An 18379-nucleotide genomic window follows, 5' to 3' on the forward strand; every position below is an offset into this window, starting at 1 on the left:
AGTGACGACAGGGAGAGAGAGTGACGACAGTGACGACAGGGAGAGAGAGAGTGACGACAGGGAGAGAGGTGACAGCAGGGGAACATTACCTCATTTGTTGCTGGTGGCTGGCAGCGGTGAGCTGCTGGCGGTGGCGAAAGGCTGGTGTCTGGCGGCGAGCAGCGTGCGGTGAGCGGCGGCCAGCTGGCAGTGAGCGGCGTGCGGCGGCGGGTGGGTGTGAGCTAATACAGTGCTCTACACAGCCGCCGGCCGCCGCGCAGGGACGGGGAGCACAATGTGCAGCAGGATCGCCACTTATATATATACACACATACATACGTGTGTGTATATATATATATATATATACAGGGCCGAAACTAGGATTTCTCTCACCCGGGGCAAGGCAGTAATTTCGCACCCCCTCCCCCCAAACCCCCCCCCCCCCAAATGAGATAGATAGATAGTGGTGTGTTCCTACTTTGTAGGAAAAAGGTACTCTCTATATAGTCCAAAAGGTCAATTTCATTCAATATTGCATACCTGAAATCCACTTCATCAATTCTTGGCTAGAATTGATGAAGTGGATTTCAAGTATGCAATATTGAATAAAAATTGACCTTTCGGACTATATGGAGAGTGCCTTTTTCCTACGAAGTAGGAACACGCCACTATATTAGGAAAGCCCTTTGTGGACCTCTCTAAAGGTCAACACCCCGACTAACACTTGAAGTGATGTGAGTGCCAGAGCACACCATTTTTTATATATATATATATATATATATATATATATACATACTGTATATATACACACACACACATAGGTGCATGCAATAGGCAGCACTCACCTTTCTTCCTTAAGCATATCAAAAAAGTATTTTTTGCTATGCATAAGGAAGACTGACGAGTGCCGCCGATTGCATGCACCTATTATAGCTCTAATTGAGCTTAGGATGGCACCGTAAGCAATCATTTGGAGTGCAGGGCAATTGAAACTTACACAGTAATCTGTTCCGGTACTTTATAAATTCAAATAATTACCTCAGCGACCTGGTCCAACACTGGTTGGTCGAGTGGATACAGTCATAAATGGGCAGCACTCAGGGAATTTTGCAATATTCTCAGAGTATATTAAAAAGTCATAACAAAGCCTATATCGACATTTCTGTGCTGACGAGCACCGTCTTCAGGATATACAATATCTAAACATAGATATCACGTTATGTTTGTTTAGGTGCATCCTGAAGATGGTGCCTGCAGTGTCAGCACAGAAATGTCAATATAGGCTTTGATATGACTTTTTAATATACTCTGAGAATAATGTAAAATTCCCTGAGTGCCGTCCATTTATGACTGTATGACTGACTGACTGTGTGTGTGTGTGTGTGTGTGTGTGTGTGTGTGTGTGTGTGTGTGTGTGTGTATATATATATATATACATATATAAATATATATAATAAACAAAAACTTTTGTTTATTATTGATTCTGATACTGGAGGCACCGGGGCAAATTTGGATCACAAACAGAGTGCCGGGCTGAATTTCAACATATATATATATATATATATACATACACACACCATCCACTGCGACGGCCCTCCGTTCAGATAAAAACAATTACTCCATAGCTGTATAGTTGTGTTAGCAACGTTTTATGCTTGTGTCAAGCCAGAATACAACACACAATGTACACTCACCACATTAAATAGCTCACCCTGCCAAAGGTGTCAGACAGATAACCATAACTATTTCCAGTCATCAACATTCACAATGTAGGAAATGACCTCACCATGAGGAAATCACCAACAATAATATGACAAAACAATATGTACAAACACATATAAAACACTTAAAATATTACAGAATGCAAACACAAAAAACTTCTTTGCAAACTTAATATGTATAAGTAGCAAACATAACATATGCTGTGTCTCTCAATGTAATCAATTGTTTACTAATATGTTGCAGCACATAGAAATAACATGTGCAGCGTCGGATTCACACACAAATATATTTTTAAAAGAAGGCTTGCCTTTCAGCACAAACCTATTGTCTGTGTGTGCGTGGGTTCACTTCACTCCCGCCAGAACGGCCAGATTCCCACCTCCGTCCCTCTCCTCCCTCGATGCATGTGATGTCATGACGATGCAGCACTCAGGACCCGGAAGCCTCCCTGGAGCCGGCACCCAACGGGCTGTTAGGTATTGACAGCGCTGCTCTTTTGAAGTCTGCGGGCAGCGCACAGTGCCCTCAGATAATTTCGGCACCGGAACCGGCTTCCCTAGCGCCCCCCCACATCCCAGCGCCCGGGGCATGTGACCCCTTAGCCCCTCCCTAGTTACGGCCCTGATATATATATATATATATATATACACACACACACACACACACACACACACACACACATACATACATATATACCACATTAAAATATACATACACAAACGCACACATATACACAAGTACACATCCATACATCCATACATACTGTACATACACCAGTGCACAAACACACAGGCATACTGTACATACAAACATACAAATACACACAAACACTGGCTGCAAACTTACATGGTCCATCAGGGCCTGGGAGCAGAAGGACGGCGTAGTGAGGACAGAGCGGAGGGAGCTGCTGGTGCTGAGCATGCGCAGCCAGCAGCTCCCCCGGCACATTCTGCAAGCAGAGAGCTCCACAGCTCTCCCTTGCTGCTGCAGCTCCGCGGTCGCGATCGCGGTAGCGGATTTTTTTGAGACGGAGACAAAGCTGTCTCCGTCTCAAAATAGAAATCTCGGCTCATCAGGGGGGGTTTCCAGGTACTTGGGAACCCCCCCTGCGTGCGCCACTGCGAATAGCGGAACTGTCCCGCTGAGATCAGGACAGTTGGGAGGTATGGGTAATGGATGAGTGGAATAGCCTCCCATCAGAGGTGGTACAGGGCAATTTAAACATGCTTGGGATAGACATATGAATATTTTTACAAAGAACTAAGGATCAAATAGGGTTGAGATTACCTATAGGTTTAAAAAAGGAGGCAGTCTAGATTGTCCAAGTGGTTCTTATCTGCCGTCACATTGCATGTTCACCACTTCCTAACATTCAGTACCACTAACAACCACTATCATACCTCTTTACATTTGTAATTTCACCAATTAATTAATTTCATCCTCAATGTTTGTAGCCATATAATGGGTGCAGTGTGTGCCGTGCACACGGGCCCCTGGGTCCAGAGGAGGTCCACACGCACACACTGCACCCATTTCTTCTATACTTACCTTTCTGGTGTCCGGGTGTGGGTCCCCTCCTCTCCCGAGTCCCGAAGCCGGCAGCCGCAGCAGCGCTGTTAGTGCTCTCTCTGAGCACTAGAGACTCTGGCACAGTGCCAGAGTCTACAGTGCATGTGCAGGTCTTCGGAAAAATGGCCACCGAGCCATATTTTCGGAGACTTGCCCATGCGCTGTAGTCTCTGGCACTGCAAGAGTCTCTAGTGCTCAGACAGAGTGCTAATAGCGCTGCTGCCGGCTACGGGATGGGAGAGGAGGGGCCCCACACCCGGAGACTTCACACGGGTCCCCTCCTCTCTAGATACACCTCTGTTTATAGCCCATCATTTTTCTTAACATTCTGCCTTCTTACTGTCCTTTTATCCTTGTTATAGCATAAGGCAGAGTTATATACTCCCGGTGCCCTGATCTGACAAATGTGCTCTTCTCCCTGTATTAGACACAGGGCCTATTTCTGATTTGGAAGTAAAGCAAATTAAAACAAGTAATCTGCCAGCCCTAACCAATATGATGCCCTTGGCAAGAGTTTGGATGGTGCCCCCTAGCACCGCTGCTAGTCCTGCATCTGACCCTGCACCCCTTTCCCAGCACCATCACCCCTCACCCATAGCAGTCCTCATTTTGGTAGTCATACCCCCTATATTTTAAATAAAAACAGTGCGCACATTCAGCACACAGACCAAAAAGGGGCGTGTTCTTGCTGGGAAGGGGCATGGCCACACAATAGTACCCCCGTTCAAATTACGCCACACTGTAGTGCAACTTTATTCACGTTTTATCATGCGATTACACCACACAGTAGTACCACTTTACCGCATATACGTTACTCCTTACAACAGTGCCCCTTTTCCACATTACACCACACCATATTGCTCCTTATTCACATTACACTACACCATATTGCTCTTTATTCACATTACACTACACCATATTGCTCTTTATTCACATTAGACCACACATTCGTGCCTTTTCTATATATTTCGCCACAAAGTAGAGCACTTTATAAACATAATGCCACACTTTAGTAATGCATTTCTACACATAATACCACACTTTAGTAATGCATTTCTACACATTATACCACACTTTAGTAATGCATTTCTACACATAATACCACACAGTAATGCCCCTTACACATACAGTATGACACATTATTAATGTCCTTATAAACATAATGCACCGTACACATTATGCCAACCTTTATTAATGCTCTTATACACATAATGTCCCTTACACATATGCCGCACATTATTAATGCCCTTATACACATAATGTCCCTTACACATATGCCGCACATTATTAATACCCTTATACACATAATGACACACACAATGCCCCTTTCACATGTGCCGCGCATTATGAATGCATTTATACATATATTAACACACATTCTGCTCCTTACACATATGGTGAACCCTACTGCCCAACCAACCCACCCGCACACAGCACTCACACAGCCGCTAACACTGTGACCTCTGCTTAGATACAGATGTGTCCTCATACATCTTGCCTCAATACACCATGCAGCAAGAGATGCCTGGTATGAGTCAGTTGGCAGCTCTGCTAATGTCGGGCGCCTTTTTTTGATGAAAATGCATATTTCCATTATTATGTGGCTAGGATGCACAAGCAGCTTCTGCTGATTAAAATGATATGTAGCATGCCTATATTCTGTGTGTGACTGTGGCTGTATCTGCATACGAAATGCTACATTACAGTGATTTCCAGGAATACACTGCAACGTAGCATATTGTATGTAGATACAGCCACAGTCACACACAGAATATAGGCATGCCGCATATTATTTTAATCAGCAGAAGCTGCTTGTGCCCCTAGGCATACTAAATGCCCTAGGCATTTGCCTAGTTTGCCTATACCTAGGGTCAGCTCTGCAGAGGGGGGTGAGCAGGTATTATTTACCCGGGCCCAGGCCTGATAGAGGGGGCCAGCAGGGACACACTTCCCCCCTCCCATTGCATGGCAACAGCAGCTACAACGCTTCTCCTCAGCCCAGAATACGCTGCTGTGTTCTGGGCTACACTGTGGCCAGGGAGGCGCTTAAAGTACTTTTTTTCCCCGATATTTCTTTCTAAGGATGCAGGACCACGCCTCCTGTAGTTAGACCACGCCCCTGAAAAGTACCTGGGCTCGGCCAGGTTCTCTACTGACCTGGTCGCACTGCAGGTGGGGCAGATGCAACACGTGCAGAGAGAGTTAGGGGAATATTTACTAAGCAGTAATAAGAGCGGAGAAGTGAGCCAGTGGATAAGTTGCCCCATCAACCAATCAGCAGCTCTGTATCATTTTACAGTATGCAAATTATAGATGTTACTTCAGTGCTTTGTTGCCATGGGCAACTTCTCCACTGTCTCACTTCACCGCTCTTATCACTACTTAGTAAATGTCCCCCTTAGTCTCTCTGGAATGGCTGGGAGGCTCACAAAGATCGGAAAGGTGTGTAAGTTTCCCAGAATCTGGATGCCCTCACCACCTACCCCAGTTATGGCACAATTTGCACTGAATCAAGTTATCATAGCCACGCCTTCTGATGTGCAATGGTGGCAATGTAGACATTGTGCATTGGGGTGTGGCCACAATGATGTGATCACAGAAACCACGCCCCTGGACAAGCCTAATTTGACTTGCCCTACTCGCACAAGCCTCCTGTGACTCATCACGCCCCCACCTCACCCCACCCACACACACACTCAGGGCCATCGTTTCATATGGGCTTAATGGGCTCTTGCCCAAGGGCCCCATGAGTATAAGGGCCCTAGGCTGATAGCTTTCCAGGGGTACCAGAGATTTTGAAAATCGGCCTTGGGGAGCCGGAGATATCCGACTTGAAAGCAGCGGTCCCCATCCAAGCCTGTTAATTGCGCTTCCCAGCCAGATATGTCAGGTTCTGTCTGACTTAGAGTTTTTCTGAGGGTATAATCCTAAAGCTGGGACTCTCCCCTTTTGGTGGACACTGGCAGCTTGTCTTTATTATGCCCAGAACCAGAGATATCAGCCTTCAAGCAGCTGATTCCTGCTCTAGCGCCACACGCCTAATATGCAGTTTTAGGTATTCGTTGGTGAATTGCTCTAGCTCCTGAAATCTGATCCCCAAGTCCCCAGAACCTTCTGAAAGGTGGGACGCTCTAGTTTTTTATCCTGTTCAAAGCTAAGAAATATCTTTTCAGGAACTTAAGATATCTGCAGTCAAACAAGCTGCAGGTGGGGGAGGGGCAGGGGTTCCACGGGTGGGAGAGGGGCAGGTGTGGGGATGTTGTGGATGGGTGAAGGGTTCCGGAGGTGCTGTGGGATGGGAAGGGATGGGAGTGCCGGGGGTGGGGTAGGGGACCGCAGGCACCATGGGTAGGGTAGGGGCAGGTACGGGTGGTGCGGCGGATGGGAAAGGAGGTCCGGAGGTGCTGCAGGTGGTGGAGGGGCAGGTGCGGGGGTGCCATTGGTGGGGGAGGGGTGGGTGAGGGGGGACCGCGGATGGAGGAGGGTGTCTGCAGATGCTGCGGGTGGAGGGGGGCAGGTGTGGGGGGAGACATATAAGGGGGGTGAATGGTGGAGGGGGCCTGGAGGTGCTGTGGGTGGTGAAGGGGTGGAGGAGTGGGAGCCGCGGTTGGTGTAGGGGGTCTGGAGGCACAGCATGTGGGGGAGGGGTGGAGTGCCGCATGTGGTGGAGGGGAAGGTGCGGAGGTGTTGTGCATTGGGGAGAGGTCTGGAGGCGCTGCGGGTACTGTACATGCCATAAAAGGTAGTTGGAGGGTATGCAGTAACAGGGCCAGGACAGGGGTGATAGGGTCAGAACAGGGTTGACGGGGCCAGGACAGAGGTGACAGGGTCAGAACAGGGGTGACAGTGCCAGGACAGGGGCGACGGGGCCAGGACAGAAATGACAGGGACAGGATAGGGGTGACAGGGCCAGGGTAGGGGCGGCAGGACCAGGACAGGGGTGACGGGGCCAGTATAGGGTTGACAGGGCAAGCACAGGGATGACAGGGCCAGGATAGGGGTAACAGGACCAGCATAAGGGTGACAGGGCCAGGATAAGGGTGAAAGGGCCAGGATAAGGGTGTACGGGCCAGGATAAGGGTGGCAGGGCAAGGCCAGGGGTGACAGGGACATGACAGAACACAGGGCACGGGAGAGATTGGTATTAAGTACAAAACAGTGGTGACAGACAGATGTGTCTTACCGGAGTCACTGCTGCTGGCTGCTGCTGTTCCACTCCAACCTGTTGGGATCTGCTGCTGCTGGAGACTTGGCATGGCTGACTCTCTCAGGCTGGAGTCCTGCTTCCTCTGCCCGTCCGCATCCCTCCCCCCCTCCTCAGTCACACACCGCAGACCTCGCGCAGCTGCCGGGCACTGTGGTAAGGTGAGACTGGAAATGACTGGTTAGTCCCCAGGAGAAGCTGCGGCTGGAGGGAGGAGGGGGTCATAGCATGCACGTGGCGCGGACCTCGCGGCTGCCGGGCACTGTGGTAAGGGGAGACTGGGAGTGACTGGTTAGCTCCCAGGAGACGCTGCGGCTGGAGGGAGGAGGGGGTCGGAGCCTGCAAGCAGCTCAGATTTCTGCAGCGCTACCCTCCAGCTAAAGTGTGTGAATGAGCTGGGCGCACCTCACTGCGGGTGGCAGCGCTGCAGCTAGCGGTGGGGTTGCCGGGGCTGGAGATAACAGAGGCAGTACGGAACCTGCACAGCGGCAGGTGCCTCACTAAACTGCAGCTAAGAAGCGTGGAGTGTGCCAGAGAGACCCTGCTGTGTATGCCGATGTGGGGGGTCAAGCACACAGTGAGCCGGTGCCCGTCTGTCTGTATGACATTCCCCTCACACACCCCCATACCTCCCAAATGTCCCGATTTTTCGCGGGACAGTCCCATTTTTGGGGGTCTGTCCCGCTGTCCCACCCGCGGGTCGCAGTGTCCCGCGGTGGGAGGGGGGGGGCAGTTGGAAAGCTCCTGTACTCGCAGCGGTGAATAGTGGAGACAGAGGGAGAGGGGGCATCAGGGGGTACGGATTAAGGGGGGGTTCCAGCAGCAGAGCCGTATTAAGGGGGGGGGGGCAGGGGGTACGTACCGTTGGCCCCACAGTTTTAGGTCCCCCCACGGCTGGAGTAGCTCTGTCCCAGCTCAGAAGCTCCGCCCCCGTCCTGCCAGCAACAGCGTCAGCATTGCTGCGTGTTGGCAGGTCTGTGGTGTTGTAGGGAGGCAGCAGTCTCCCTGCTTTCTTCTGCCTGTGCAGGTGTGTAAGGGGGAGCGACCACCTCCTCTGGATTTACCCCTAGCTGAGGGGCCAAAATCCCATTTAAAAAATTAAAATCTGAATTTGCATAAGGGGGCGTGGCCGCGCGTCCCGTGATTAGGCCACGCCCGCAACCCCACAGCAGGCACAGCAATGAGATAGGGCTCCCCTGTCTCAAGTGCCCTGTGCCCCCCGGACTCATAATCAGCCCCTGGGGGCATGCCAGCAGCTCACAGAGCGCTGGACATGCCCCCTCACTGACGAAAACGGGGACCCTCCCGTAAAGCCACGCCCCCTTTTCGCCGAGAGTGTGTGTGTGTGTGTGTGTGTGTGTGTGTGTGTGTGTGTGTGTCCCTCCTGCCTGAAGAAAGCTGGGAGGTATGCACCCCTGCCTGTGCCATGCCCATACTATCTGCTTCTGCTCCTAGTCTCCTATAGATTTGTCCAGATCTGTGACTCATTTGACTAACTCCGCCCAGTGTTGTGACTCCGCCCAGCATTAGCAAATGAATCACAAAGTCACAGAATAGGGCTATTATATAGGAGATTATTATTTATAATAATAATAATAATAATAATAATAAGCCACTTAATAAGAGACATTGCACAATAAATAGACAAAAAAGGTAGAATTTCTTTAAAAACACACCATTCAGAATATAATGGTTCCGTCGTTTTCATATATTACTAACTGAGGAAATGTGAATTTGGGGTGCCGGTCGCTCTTATATTTAGGTCAGTAGACTGGAGGCACTGTGCAGGTGTTTACTGCAGACATTCGGTTCCAGGTCAGGAGCAAGTGTGGGATTTTTATAAACCAAATTCCACCTTTGCCTTTCATATATATCTCAGCTGGATTTTGGTGACAGTCCTGATATAAGGACCTGTAATCACATCTCTGAGAGGCATCTGAATGAGGGTGACATTAGGGAAGAGGAGGGGTGTTGTAGACGGCCCAGAGGTTCAGAATCTTATTATCTCCTCTTTAAGAATATCATATTGATAATTTTATTGGTAGGGGCCCCACAAGTTGGTTGCCCTGGGGCCCCCTACAAAGCGTAATCCATCCCCGTCTGCATGTTTACTACATTTACATGTGCTTAAAGTGGACCTAGAGAGGTGGTGGAATTCACCACCCCTCCCCTTGGTGCACATGTAATAAAGGTACGGCGCTCGCCCCAAAAGGGGCGTGATCTCAAAAAGGAAGGGGCATGGTCACACAATAGTACCCCCAATTAAAATGACCCCCTTTAGTTTAGCCTCCCAGTGGTAATGCCCCCAATAGTTTAGCCCCTGTAGTTATGCCCCAAGTAATTTAGCCCCTGTAGTTTAGCCCTCATATTGTTTATCCCCCCTGTAGTTTAGCCCCAGTGGTAATGCCCCCTGTAGTTTAGCCCCTGCAGTTATGCCCCCAGTAGTTTAGCCCCCATGTGGTTTGCTCCCAGTAGTAATGCCCCAAGTAGTTTAGCCCCATGTACTTTGCCCCCAGTAGATAGCCCCCAGTAGTTAAGTCCCCAGCAGTAATGCCCCCAGTAGTTTAGCCCCTGTAGTTATGCCCCCAGCAGTTCAGCCCCCTGTAGTTTGCTCCCTTGTAGTTTGCCCCCAGTAGTTTAGCCCCCCTTTAGTAATACCCCCCAGTAATTTAGCCCCTATAGTAAGGCCCCCAGTAGTTTAGCCCCTGTAATTAGACCCCAGTAGTTTGCCCCAGTACTTTGACCCCAGTAGTTAGCCCCCCTGTAGTTTGCCCCCAGTAGAAGCACCGCTAATACACTCACACATATGAAAAAAACAAATAAAATACCATACTCACTAAGCCCCGCTCCCACATCCGACCGCTGTGGTCCTTCCGGCGTCCGCTCCTCGGTCATGACGTCTCTCCCATAGCACACACTGACAGAGCCGGAAGCCAGAGCTCAGTAGTAAGCTCCTGCCGCCGGCTTCCGCTGTGGAGAGGGAGCCGGGCGCCCGCTGGTAACACAATCTCAGTTGGCGCCCGGGATCTCCCCGCGGCGCTGGGCACAGATCGGGTTAGGTGAGCCGGATGAGGTGGAACTGCATTCCGTCTGCAAGTGAACTGACGGATCTCAATTCCGCCCTGTTCCGGCTCACTTTAACCCCTGCTCATGGGTTGTCCAGCATGGAAGAGGGGGAGGGCACAGGCACTTCTTCCCCTTCCCCTGAGGAGCTGCATAAATATAATCTAGTTTCTGGCTCCATCAGTGTTCTAGGGAAAAGTTGGAAGGAGCTGGACGCTGTCTCAGCAGCAGGATGGTTCCCCGGAAAGTGACAATTTTCAATAATATTATCATTGTAATTTTTTTAAACATTTTTCCCGGTGTCTAAACCCTGTGTCCATTGTTTAATAGGAGCACTTCCTAGTGAAGTGGGGAGAGTAACACTAGGAATTGTGTGTCTGCAGGGAGGAGGCGGGCTAATGTTATGAAAATCCTGTCATTTTAACCCCGCCTCCTCTTTTCAGACCAGTGATTTGTGGGATTATGCTGTGGTTTGGATGGGGCTAAATGACACAAAGCGCCTGGCCCCGCCCCCTCAGTGGCCATCTGGTACTCCTCTACGGGCTACTACTGTAGAGTAGTTAAAAAAACAGTAAGCAAGTCTGGAACAAGCCATGTTGCAGCGCAAGGGCTTCAAATACAGTTATTTGTTCAGAATCAGTCCCAGTATAGTCATGGACTTACATTATTTTGGAGGGCAATGAAGATATGGGGTCTGATTCTGAGTTGAGCTGTCAGAGTGGGCATCTCTAGGGAACGAGGACTTATCCTCTAGACCAGTGTTTTTCAACCACTGTGCCGTGGCACACTAGTGTGCCCTGAGCAGTCTCCTGGTGTGCTGCCATAGAAGCAGAGCCAGGCCCGTCAGTGTTTTGCCGCTACCAAGGCCCTAGAACAGTGGTAGCCAACCCTGGTCCTCGAGAGCTACCAACAGTTCACGTTTTCCAGCTCACCTAGTAGGTGCACAAGTGCAATCATTAATAACTGACACATTTTAAAAGATCCACAGTTGGAGCTAATTACTTAACATGTGATTCTGTGAGGAGACCTGGAAAACGTGAACTGTTGGTAGCTCTCAAGGACCAGGGATCAATAATGGTGGGTTTAGTGGTTGCAGAGCTAGTTCTAATTTTGGGCCCGGGCAGCGTTGGGCTTTCTGGCTTTCTCAGATGTGGCTCAGGCATTACCTATGGAGAAGCTGCGATATGACATCCTAGGATACGCAACTGCACCATGCATCACTATTATATTTGAGTGTGCCTTGGCAATATTTCAATCTTGTTCAGTGTACCGCAAGTTGTAAAAGGTTGAAAATCTCTGCTCTAAACCACGACCTTTAGCAGCTGCTACTCCTTTACCCCTGGTAGGTCCACCACAATAACAAGATGCTAGATACATTGGGGGTCATTCCGAGTTGTTCGCTCGCTAGCTGTTTTTAGCAGCCGTGCAAACGCTATGCCGCCTCCCTCTGGGAGTGTATTTTAGCTTAGCAGAAGTGCGAACGAAAGGATCTCAGAGCAGCTACAAAATAATTTTGTGCAGTGTCAGAGTAGCTTCAGACCTACTCAGCGCTTGCGATCGCTTCAGACTGTTCAGTTCCTGTTTTGACGTCACGAACACGCCCTGCGTTCTCTTAGCCACGCCTGTGTTTTTCCTGTCACGCCTGCGTTTTTACGAACACTCCCTGAAAACGGTCAGTTGACACCCAGAAACGCCCACTTCATGTCAATCACTCTGCGGCCAGCAGTGCGACTGAAATGCATCGCTAGACCTTGTGTGAAACTACATTGGCCGTTGTGAAAGTACGTCGCGTATGTGCATTGCGCCGCATAAGCATGCGCAGAAGTGCCTTTTTTTGCCTCGTCGCTGCGCAGCGAACAATTTCATCTAGCGATCAACTCGGAATGACCCCCATTGACCCAATCACAGTGACCCCTGGTGAGCTTATCAGCAAAGGACAGGTGACAGTCCTCCAACAGTCCAGGTTATAAGGATATCCATGCATAGATACAGTTAGTACCTCAGTTGGTTTGATTATGCCATATGTGCACAAGCAGTGATATCCTTAAAACCTGGACTGTTGGGAGCATACTTGCCTACCTGACCCTCTCCATGAGGGAGAAAATGCTCTGTTCCTGGACTTTCCTGGTAATGTATGATTGCCATCACCTGTGGTGAGCTAGTTAATTGATAAGAAAGGTGTTTCACCACAGGTGATGGCAATCATACATTACCAGGAAAGTCCAGGAACAGAGCATTTTCTCCCTCATGGAGAGGGTCAGGTAGGCAAGAATGGTTGGGATGCCTTGACTGCATTTGGGAACCACTGGTCTATACTGATACATGTACTCTTAGCTGAAATGTGAGAGAGATCATTTTGATGCTATTGTCTGGTTTGGCCATTAAACTAAACATTGTGTCATTAGGATCTCTGTGCTGTTGTCTGTGACACCAGTGTCATTTATCTGAACTGTCCAGGACGTTGTGTGGTACAGGTATTACATGTCAGTAACCTCACTTTCCTTTTTCTCAGGACTTTATGGAAGGACATAGCAGGAATCTCCGCACAGCTGCAGAACAGGCGACACAATGACCCATAATGATTTCACTGCAGGTAACAAACCGGCTACACAATCACAATGGAAGCCTAACACACAGCCAGTCATTAGAGGACGGCACTTCTCAGGAAATGCACCTGTTACATGGAGACAAGTTTCTCTGTGGGCCCCATTTTAGGAGAGATTAAAGGGACGTGCAGCTCCCTGCATGCCATTGTGACACTTTACCCACATATCGCTATGTTCCAATCCTGGAGGCGACTGACATCCTGCAGACCCTCCCAATGGATGATATGAGGCCAAATGCTGCATTCTTTTTATATTCTAATTTCATTCTTAATTCTCAGATTATTAATATGCAGCAACAGAGAAATTGGTACCGTGTTTAGCATTTTTAGTAAATAGTTGAATCAGAAAATTAATGGAGTATCTAGTTAGGGTCTAAGAACAACAACTACATCTAGAATATGCCTACAACACCTCCTGGCCCCGTGGGTTTCTGTAGACATGATTTACACAAACTTCCCTATACTTCTGGAACCTCCAGGAGGCTCCCAAATTTTCTGGGTCTGCGGTTCAAACGAGCCCTCAGTTCCAGCATAGCCCACAATGCACACATTCAGTATACGCTCTCCATAACTGGTGCTGGTGGTATATAGCGTACACGATCGTCGTCACTGACGTAGTGCGGTATATACGCTCTCCATAGCAGGTGTTATATAGCAGGGGTGGCCAGACTTTTGGAGGCGGCGATCTACTTTGAAAGCTGAAAAGCTTTTGTGATCTACCTAGGTGGAATAAGGGGCAAAAAGGGGCGTGGCTTAACAAAAAAAGTGGGTGTGGTATAACGAAAAAAGGGACGTAGCCTTGCTGCACAGAGTGTAATGACTGTCTCGCACAAAATAACACATTGGCCCCCACAGGTAAAAACCTCAAACACATATGCCCCCACAGTGCCAGATACACATATGCCCCCACAGTGACAGATATGCCCCCACAGTGACAGATACAGATATGCCCCCACAGTGACAGATATGCCCCAACAGTGACAGATACAGATATGCCCCCAGTGCCAGATACAGATATGCCCCCACAGTGCCAGATATGCCCCCACAGGGTCAGATACAGATATGCCCCCACAGTGCAATGTGCCCACAGTGCTAGATATGCCCCCACAGTGCCAGATTACAGATATGGGCCCTCATTCCGAGTTGTTCGCTCGTTCTTTTTCATCGCATCGCAGTGAAAATCCGCTTAGTACGCATGCGCAAAGTTCGCACTGCGACTGCGCCAAGTAACTTTACTATGAAGAAAGTATTTTTACTCACGGCTTTTTCTTCGCTCCGGCGATCGTAATGTGATTGACAGGAAATGGGTGTTACTGGGCGGAAACACGGCGTTTTAGGGGCGTGTGGCAGAAAACGCTACCGTTTCCGGAAAAAACGCAGGAGTGGCTAGAGAAACGGTGGGAGTGCCTGGGCGAACGCTGGGTGTGTTTGTGACGTCAACCAGGAACGACAAGCACTGAACTGATCGCACAGGCAGAGTAAGTCTGGAGCTACTCTGAAACTGCTAAGTAGTTAGTAATCGCAATATTGCGAATACATCGGTCGCAATTTTAAGAAGCTAAGATTCACTCCCAGTAGGCGGCGGCTTAGCGTGTGTAACTCTGCTAAATTCGCCTTGCGACCGATCAACTCGGAATGAGGGCCATGGTCATTCTCTGCATCACATTCTGAGCACAGGAACTGAGTGGGGAGCTATTAGCAAATTCATTGCAGTCAGGCAAAAAAATGATATGTCAAATTAGACAAGTCAGTAATATAACACATATATAAAAATATTACAGGTTATGGCAAAATTCCAGGAGGAATAGCAATGGCTCCACTTGCCCTTCAATGCAAACTGCCATGAGTGATGCCCTGCTCAAGTAGCAACACTTAAAATGAGACCTCCTTTAATTATTCCATTAGTGCTGAGCCTTCCCCTCCAAGACAATGTACCTGAACTGCCTGGTCTGCTGGATCACCGGTGGCTGGATCGCTGGCTGGCTCCCCACTGGGCTGGCACTGTCAGTGTGCCTGTTCCCGCCTGAGCTGACTGGATCAAACAAGATCCAACAGGCGCAGAGGCTCCTCAGTTCGCGTTCCCAATGATGCATAGCGCGGGTGCGCGGCTGACGTCATGACGTCAACCGCGCAATGCCTCATTGGGAACGGGACTCACAGAGGTGGCAAGTTACACTGGAATGCAGAAGTTGGTCGCGATCTACCGACGGGAGCTCCGCGAGCTACCGGTAGATCGCGATCGACCTTTTGGCCACCTCTGTTATATAGAGTACATCATCTCCGTCACTGCTGTACTGCGGTATAGACTCTCTCCATAGCCGGTGTTATATAGAGTACATGATCTCCGTCACTGCTGTAGTGCGGTATAGACGCTCTCCATAGCTGGTGTTATATAGAGTACATGATCTCCATCACTGCTGTAGTGCGGTATAGACGCTCTCCATAGCCGGTGTTATATAGAGTACATGATCTCCGTCACTGCTGTAGTGCGGTATAGACGCGCTCCATAGCCGGTGTTATATAGAGTACATGATCTCCGTGACTGCTGTAGTGTGGTATAGACGCTCTCCATAGCTGGTGTTATATAGAGTACATGATCTCCGTCACTGCTGTAGTGTGGTATAGACGCTCTCCATAGCCGGTGTTATATAGAGTACATGATCTCCATCACTGCTGTAGTGCGGTATAGACGCTCTCCATAGCTGGTGTTATATAGAGTACATGATCTCTGTCCCTGCTGTAGTGCGGTATAGATGCTCTCCATAGCCGGTGTTATATAGAGTACATGATCTCCGTCACTGCTGTAGTGCGGTATAGACGCTCTCCATAGCCGGTGTTATATAGAGTACATGATCTCCGTCACTGCTGTAGTGCGGTATAGACGCGCTCCATAGCCGGTGTTATATAGAGTACATGATCTCTGTCACTGCTGTAGTGCGGTATAGACGCGCTCCATAGCCGGTGTTATATAGAGTACATGATCTCCGTCACTGCTGTAGTGTGGTATAGACGCTCTCCATAGCTGGTGTTATATAGAGTACATGATCTCCGTCACTGCTGTAGTGTGGTATAGACGCTCTCCATAGCTGGTGTTATATAGAGTACATGATCTCCGTCACTGCTGTAGTGTGGTATAGACGCTCTCCATAGCTGGTGTTATATAGAGTACATGATCTCCGTCACTGCTGTAGTGTGGTATAGACGCTCTCCATAGCTGGTGTTATATAGAGTACATGATCTCCGTCACTGCTGTAGTGCGGTATAGACGCTCTCCATAGCCGGTGGTATATAGAGTACATGATCTCCGTCACTGCTGTAGTGCGGTATAGACGCTCTCCATAGCTGGTGTTATATAGAGTACATGATCTCCGTCACTGCTGTAGTGCTGTATAGACGCTCTCCATAGCTGGTGTTATATAGAGTACATGATCTCCGTCACTGCTGTAGTGCTGTATAGACGCTCTCCATAGCCGGTGTTATATAGAGTACATGATCTCCGTCACTGCTGTAGTGCGGTATAGACGCTCTCCATAGCTGGTGTTATATAGAGTACATGATCTCCATCAGTGCTGTAGTGCTGTATAGACGCTCTCCATAGCCGGTGTTATATAGAGTACATGATCTCCGTCACTGCTGTAGTGCTGTATAGACGCTCTCCATAGCTGGTGTTATATAGAGTACATGATCTCCGTCACTGCTGTAGTGCGGTATAGACGCTCTCCATAGCTGGTGTTATATAGAGTACATGATCTCCGTCACTGCTGTAGTGCGGTATAGACGCTCTCCATAGCTAGTGTTATATAGAGTACATGATCTCCGTCACTGCTGTAGTGCGGTATAGACGCTCTCCATAGCCGGTGTTATATAGCGTACATGATCTCCGTCACTGCTGTAGTGCGGTATAGACGCTCTCCATAGCCGGTGTTATATAGAGTACATGATCTCCGTCACTGCTGTAGTGTGGTATATGTAGACGCTCTCCATAGCCGGTGTTATATAGAGTACATGATCTCCGTCACTGCTGTAGTGCGGTATAGACGCTCTCCATAGCCGGTGTTATATAGAGTACATGATCTCCGTCACTGCTGTAGTGCGGTATAGACGCTCTCTATAGCTGGTGTTATATAGAGTACATGATCTCCGTCACTGCTGTAGTGCGGTATAGACGCTCTCCATAGCCGGTGTTATATAGCGTACATGATCTCCGTCACTGCTGTAGTGCGGTATAGACGCTCTCCATAGCCGGTGTTATATAGCGTACATGATCTCCGTCACTGCTGTAGTGCGGTATAGACGCTCTCCATAGCTGGTGTTATATAGAGTACATGATCTCTGTCACTGCTGTAGTGCGGTATAGACGCTCTCCATAGCCGGTGTTATATAGAGTACATGATCTCCGTCACTGCTGTAGTGCGGTATAGACGCTCTCCATAGCCGGTGTTATATAGAGTACATGATCTCCGTCACTGCTGTAGTGCGGTATAGACGCTCTCCATAGCCGGTGTTATATAGAGTACATGATCTCCGTCACTGCTGTAGTGCGGTATAGACGCTCTCCATAGCTGGTGTTATATAGAGTACATGATCTCCGTCACTGCTGTAGTGCTGTATAGACGCTCTCCATAGCCGGTGTTATATAGAGTACATGATCTCCATCAGTGCTGTAGTGCTGTATAGACGCTCTCCATAGCCGGTGTTATATAGAGTACATGATCTCCGTCACTGCTGTAGTGCTGTATAGACGCTCTCCATAGCCGGTGTTATATAGAGTACATGATCTCCGTCACTGCTGTAGTGCGGTATAGACGCTCTCCATAGCCGGTGTTATATAGAGTACATGATCTCCGTCACTTCTGTAGTGTGGTATAGACGCTCTCCATAGCCGGTGTTATATAGAGTACATGATCTCCATCAGTGCTGTAGTGCGGTATAGACGCTCTCCATAGCTGGTGTTATATAGAGTACATGATCTCCGTCACTGCTGTAGTGCGGTATAGACGCTCTCCATAGCCGGTGTTATATAGAGTACATGATCTCCATCAGTGCTGTAGTGCGGTATAGACGCTCTCCATAGCTGGTGTTATATAGAGTACATGATCTCCGTCACTGCTGTAGTGCGGTATAGACGCTCTCTATAGCTGGTGTTATATAGAGTACATGATCTCCGTCACTGCTGTAGTGCGGTATAGACGCTCTCCATAGCCGGTGTTATATAGAGTACATGATCTCCGTCACTG

General features: G+C 48.9%; 1 protein-coding gene across 4 annotated transcripts in view; it reads left to right on the forward strand.

Annotated features, from left to right (window-relative positions):
• TOGARAM2 (TOG array regulator of axonemal microtubules 2) overlaps positions 1-18379 on the forward strand; it is a 335042-nt gene that overhangs the window by 165559 nt on the left and 151104 nt on the right. For 3 of the 4 annotated variants that reach the window (XM_063918915.1, XM_063918914.1, XM_063918916.1), the window contains exon 2: positions 13050-13130. In XM_063918915.1, coding sequence (XP_063774985.1) covers positions 13106-13130 — 25 coding nt within the window. In that variant the 5' untranslated portion in view covers positions 13050-13105. Of the gene's footprint in view, positions 1-13049; positions 13131-18379 lie in introns of those variants that run through there. The other variant, XM_063918917.1, reaches the window with a different exon arrangement.

The sequence above is a fragment of the Pseudophryne corroboree genome, chromosome 4 (genome assembly GCF_028390025.1).
Source record: "Pseudophryne corroboree isolate aPseCor3 chromosome 4, aPseCor3.hap2, whole genome shotgun sequence".
Classification (NCBI taxonomy): Eukaryota; Metazoa; Chordata; class Amphibia; order Anura; family Myobatrachidae; genus Pseudophryne; species Pseudophryne corroboree.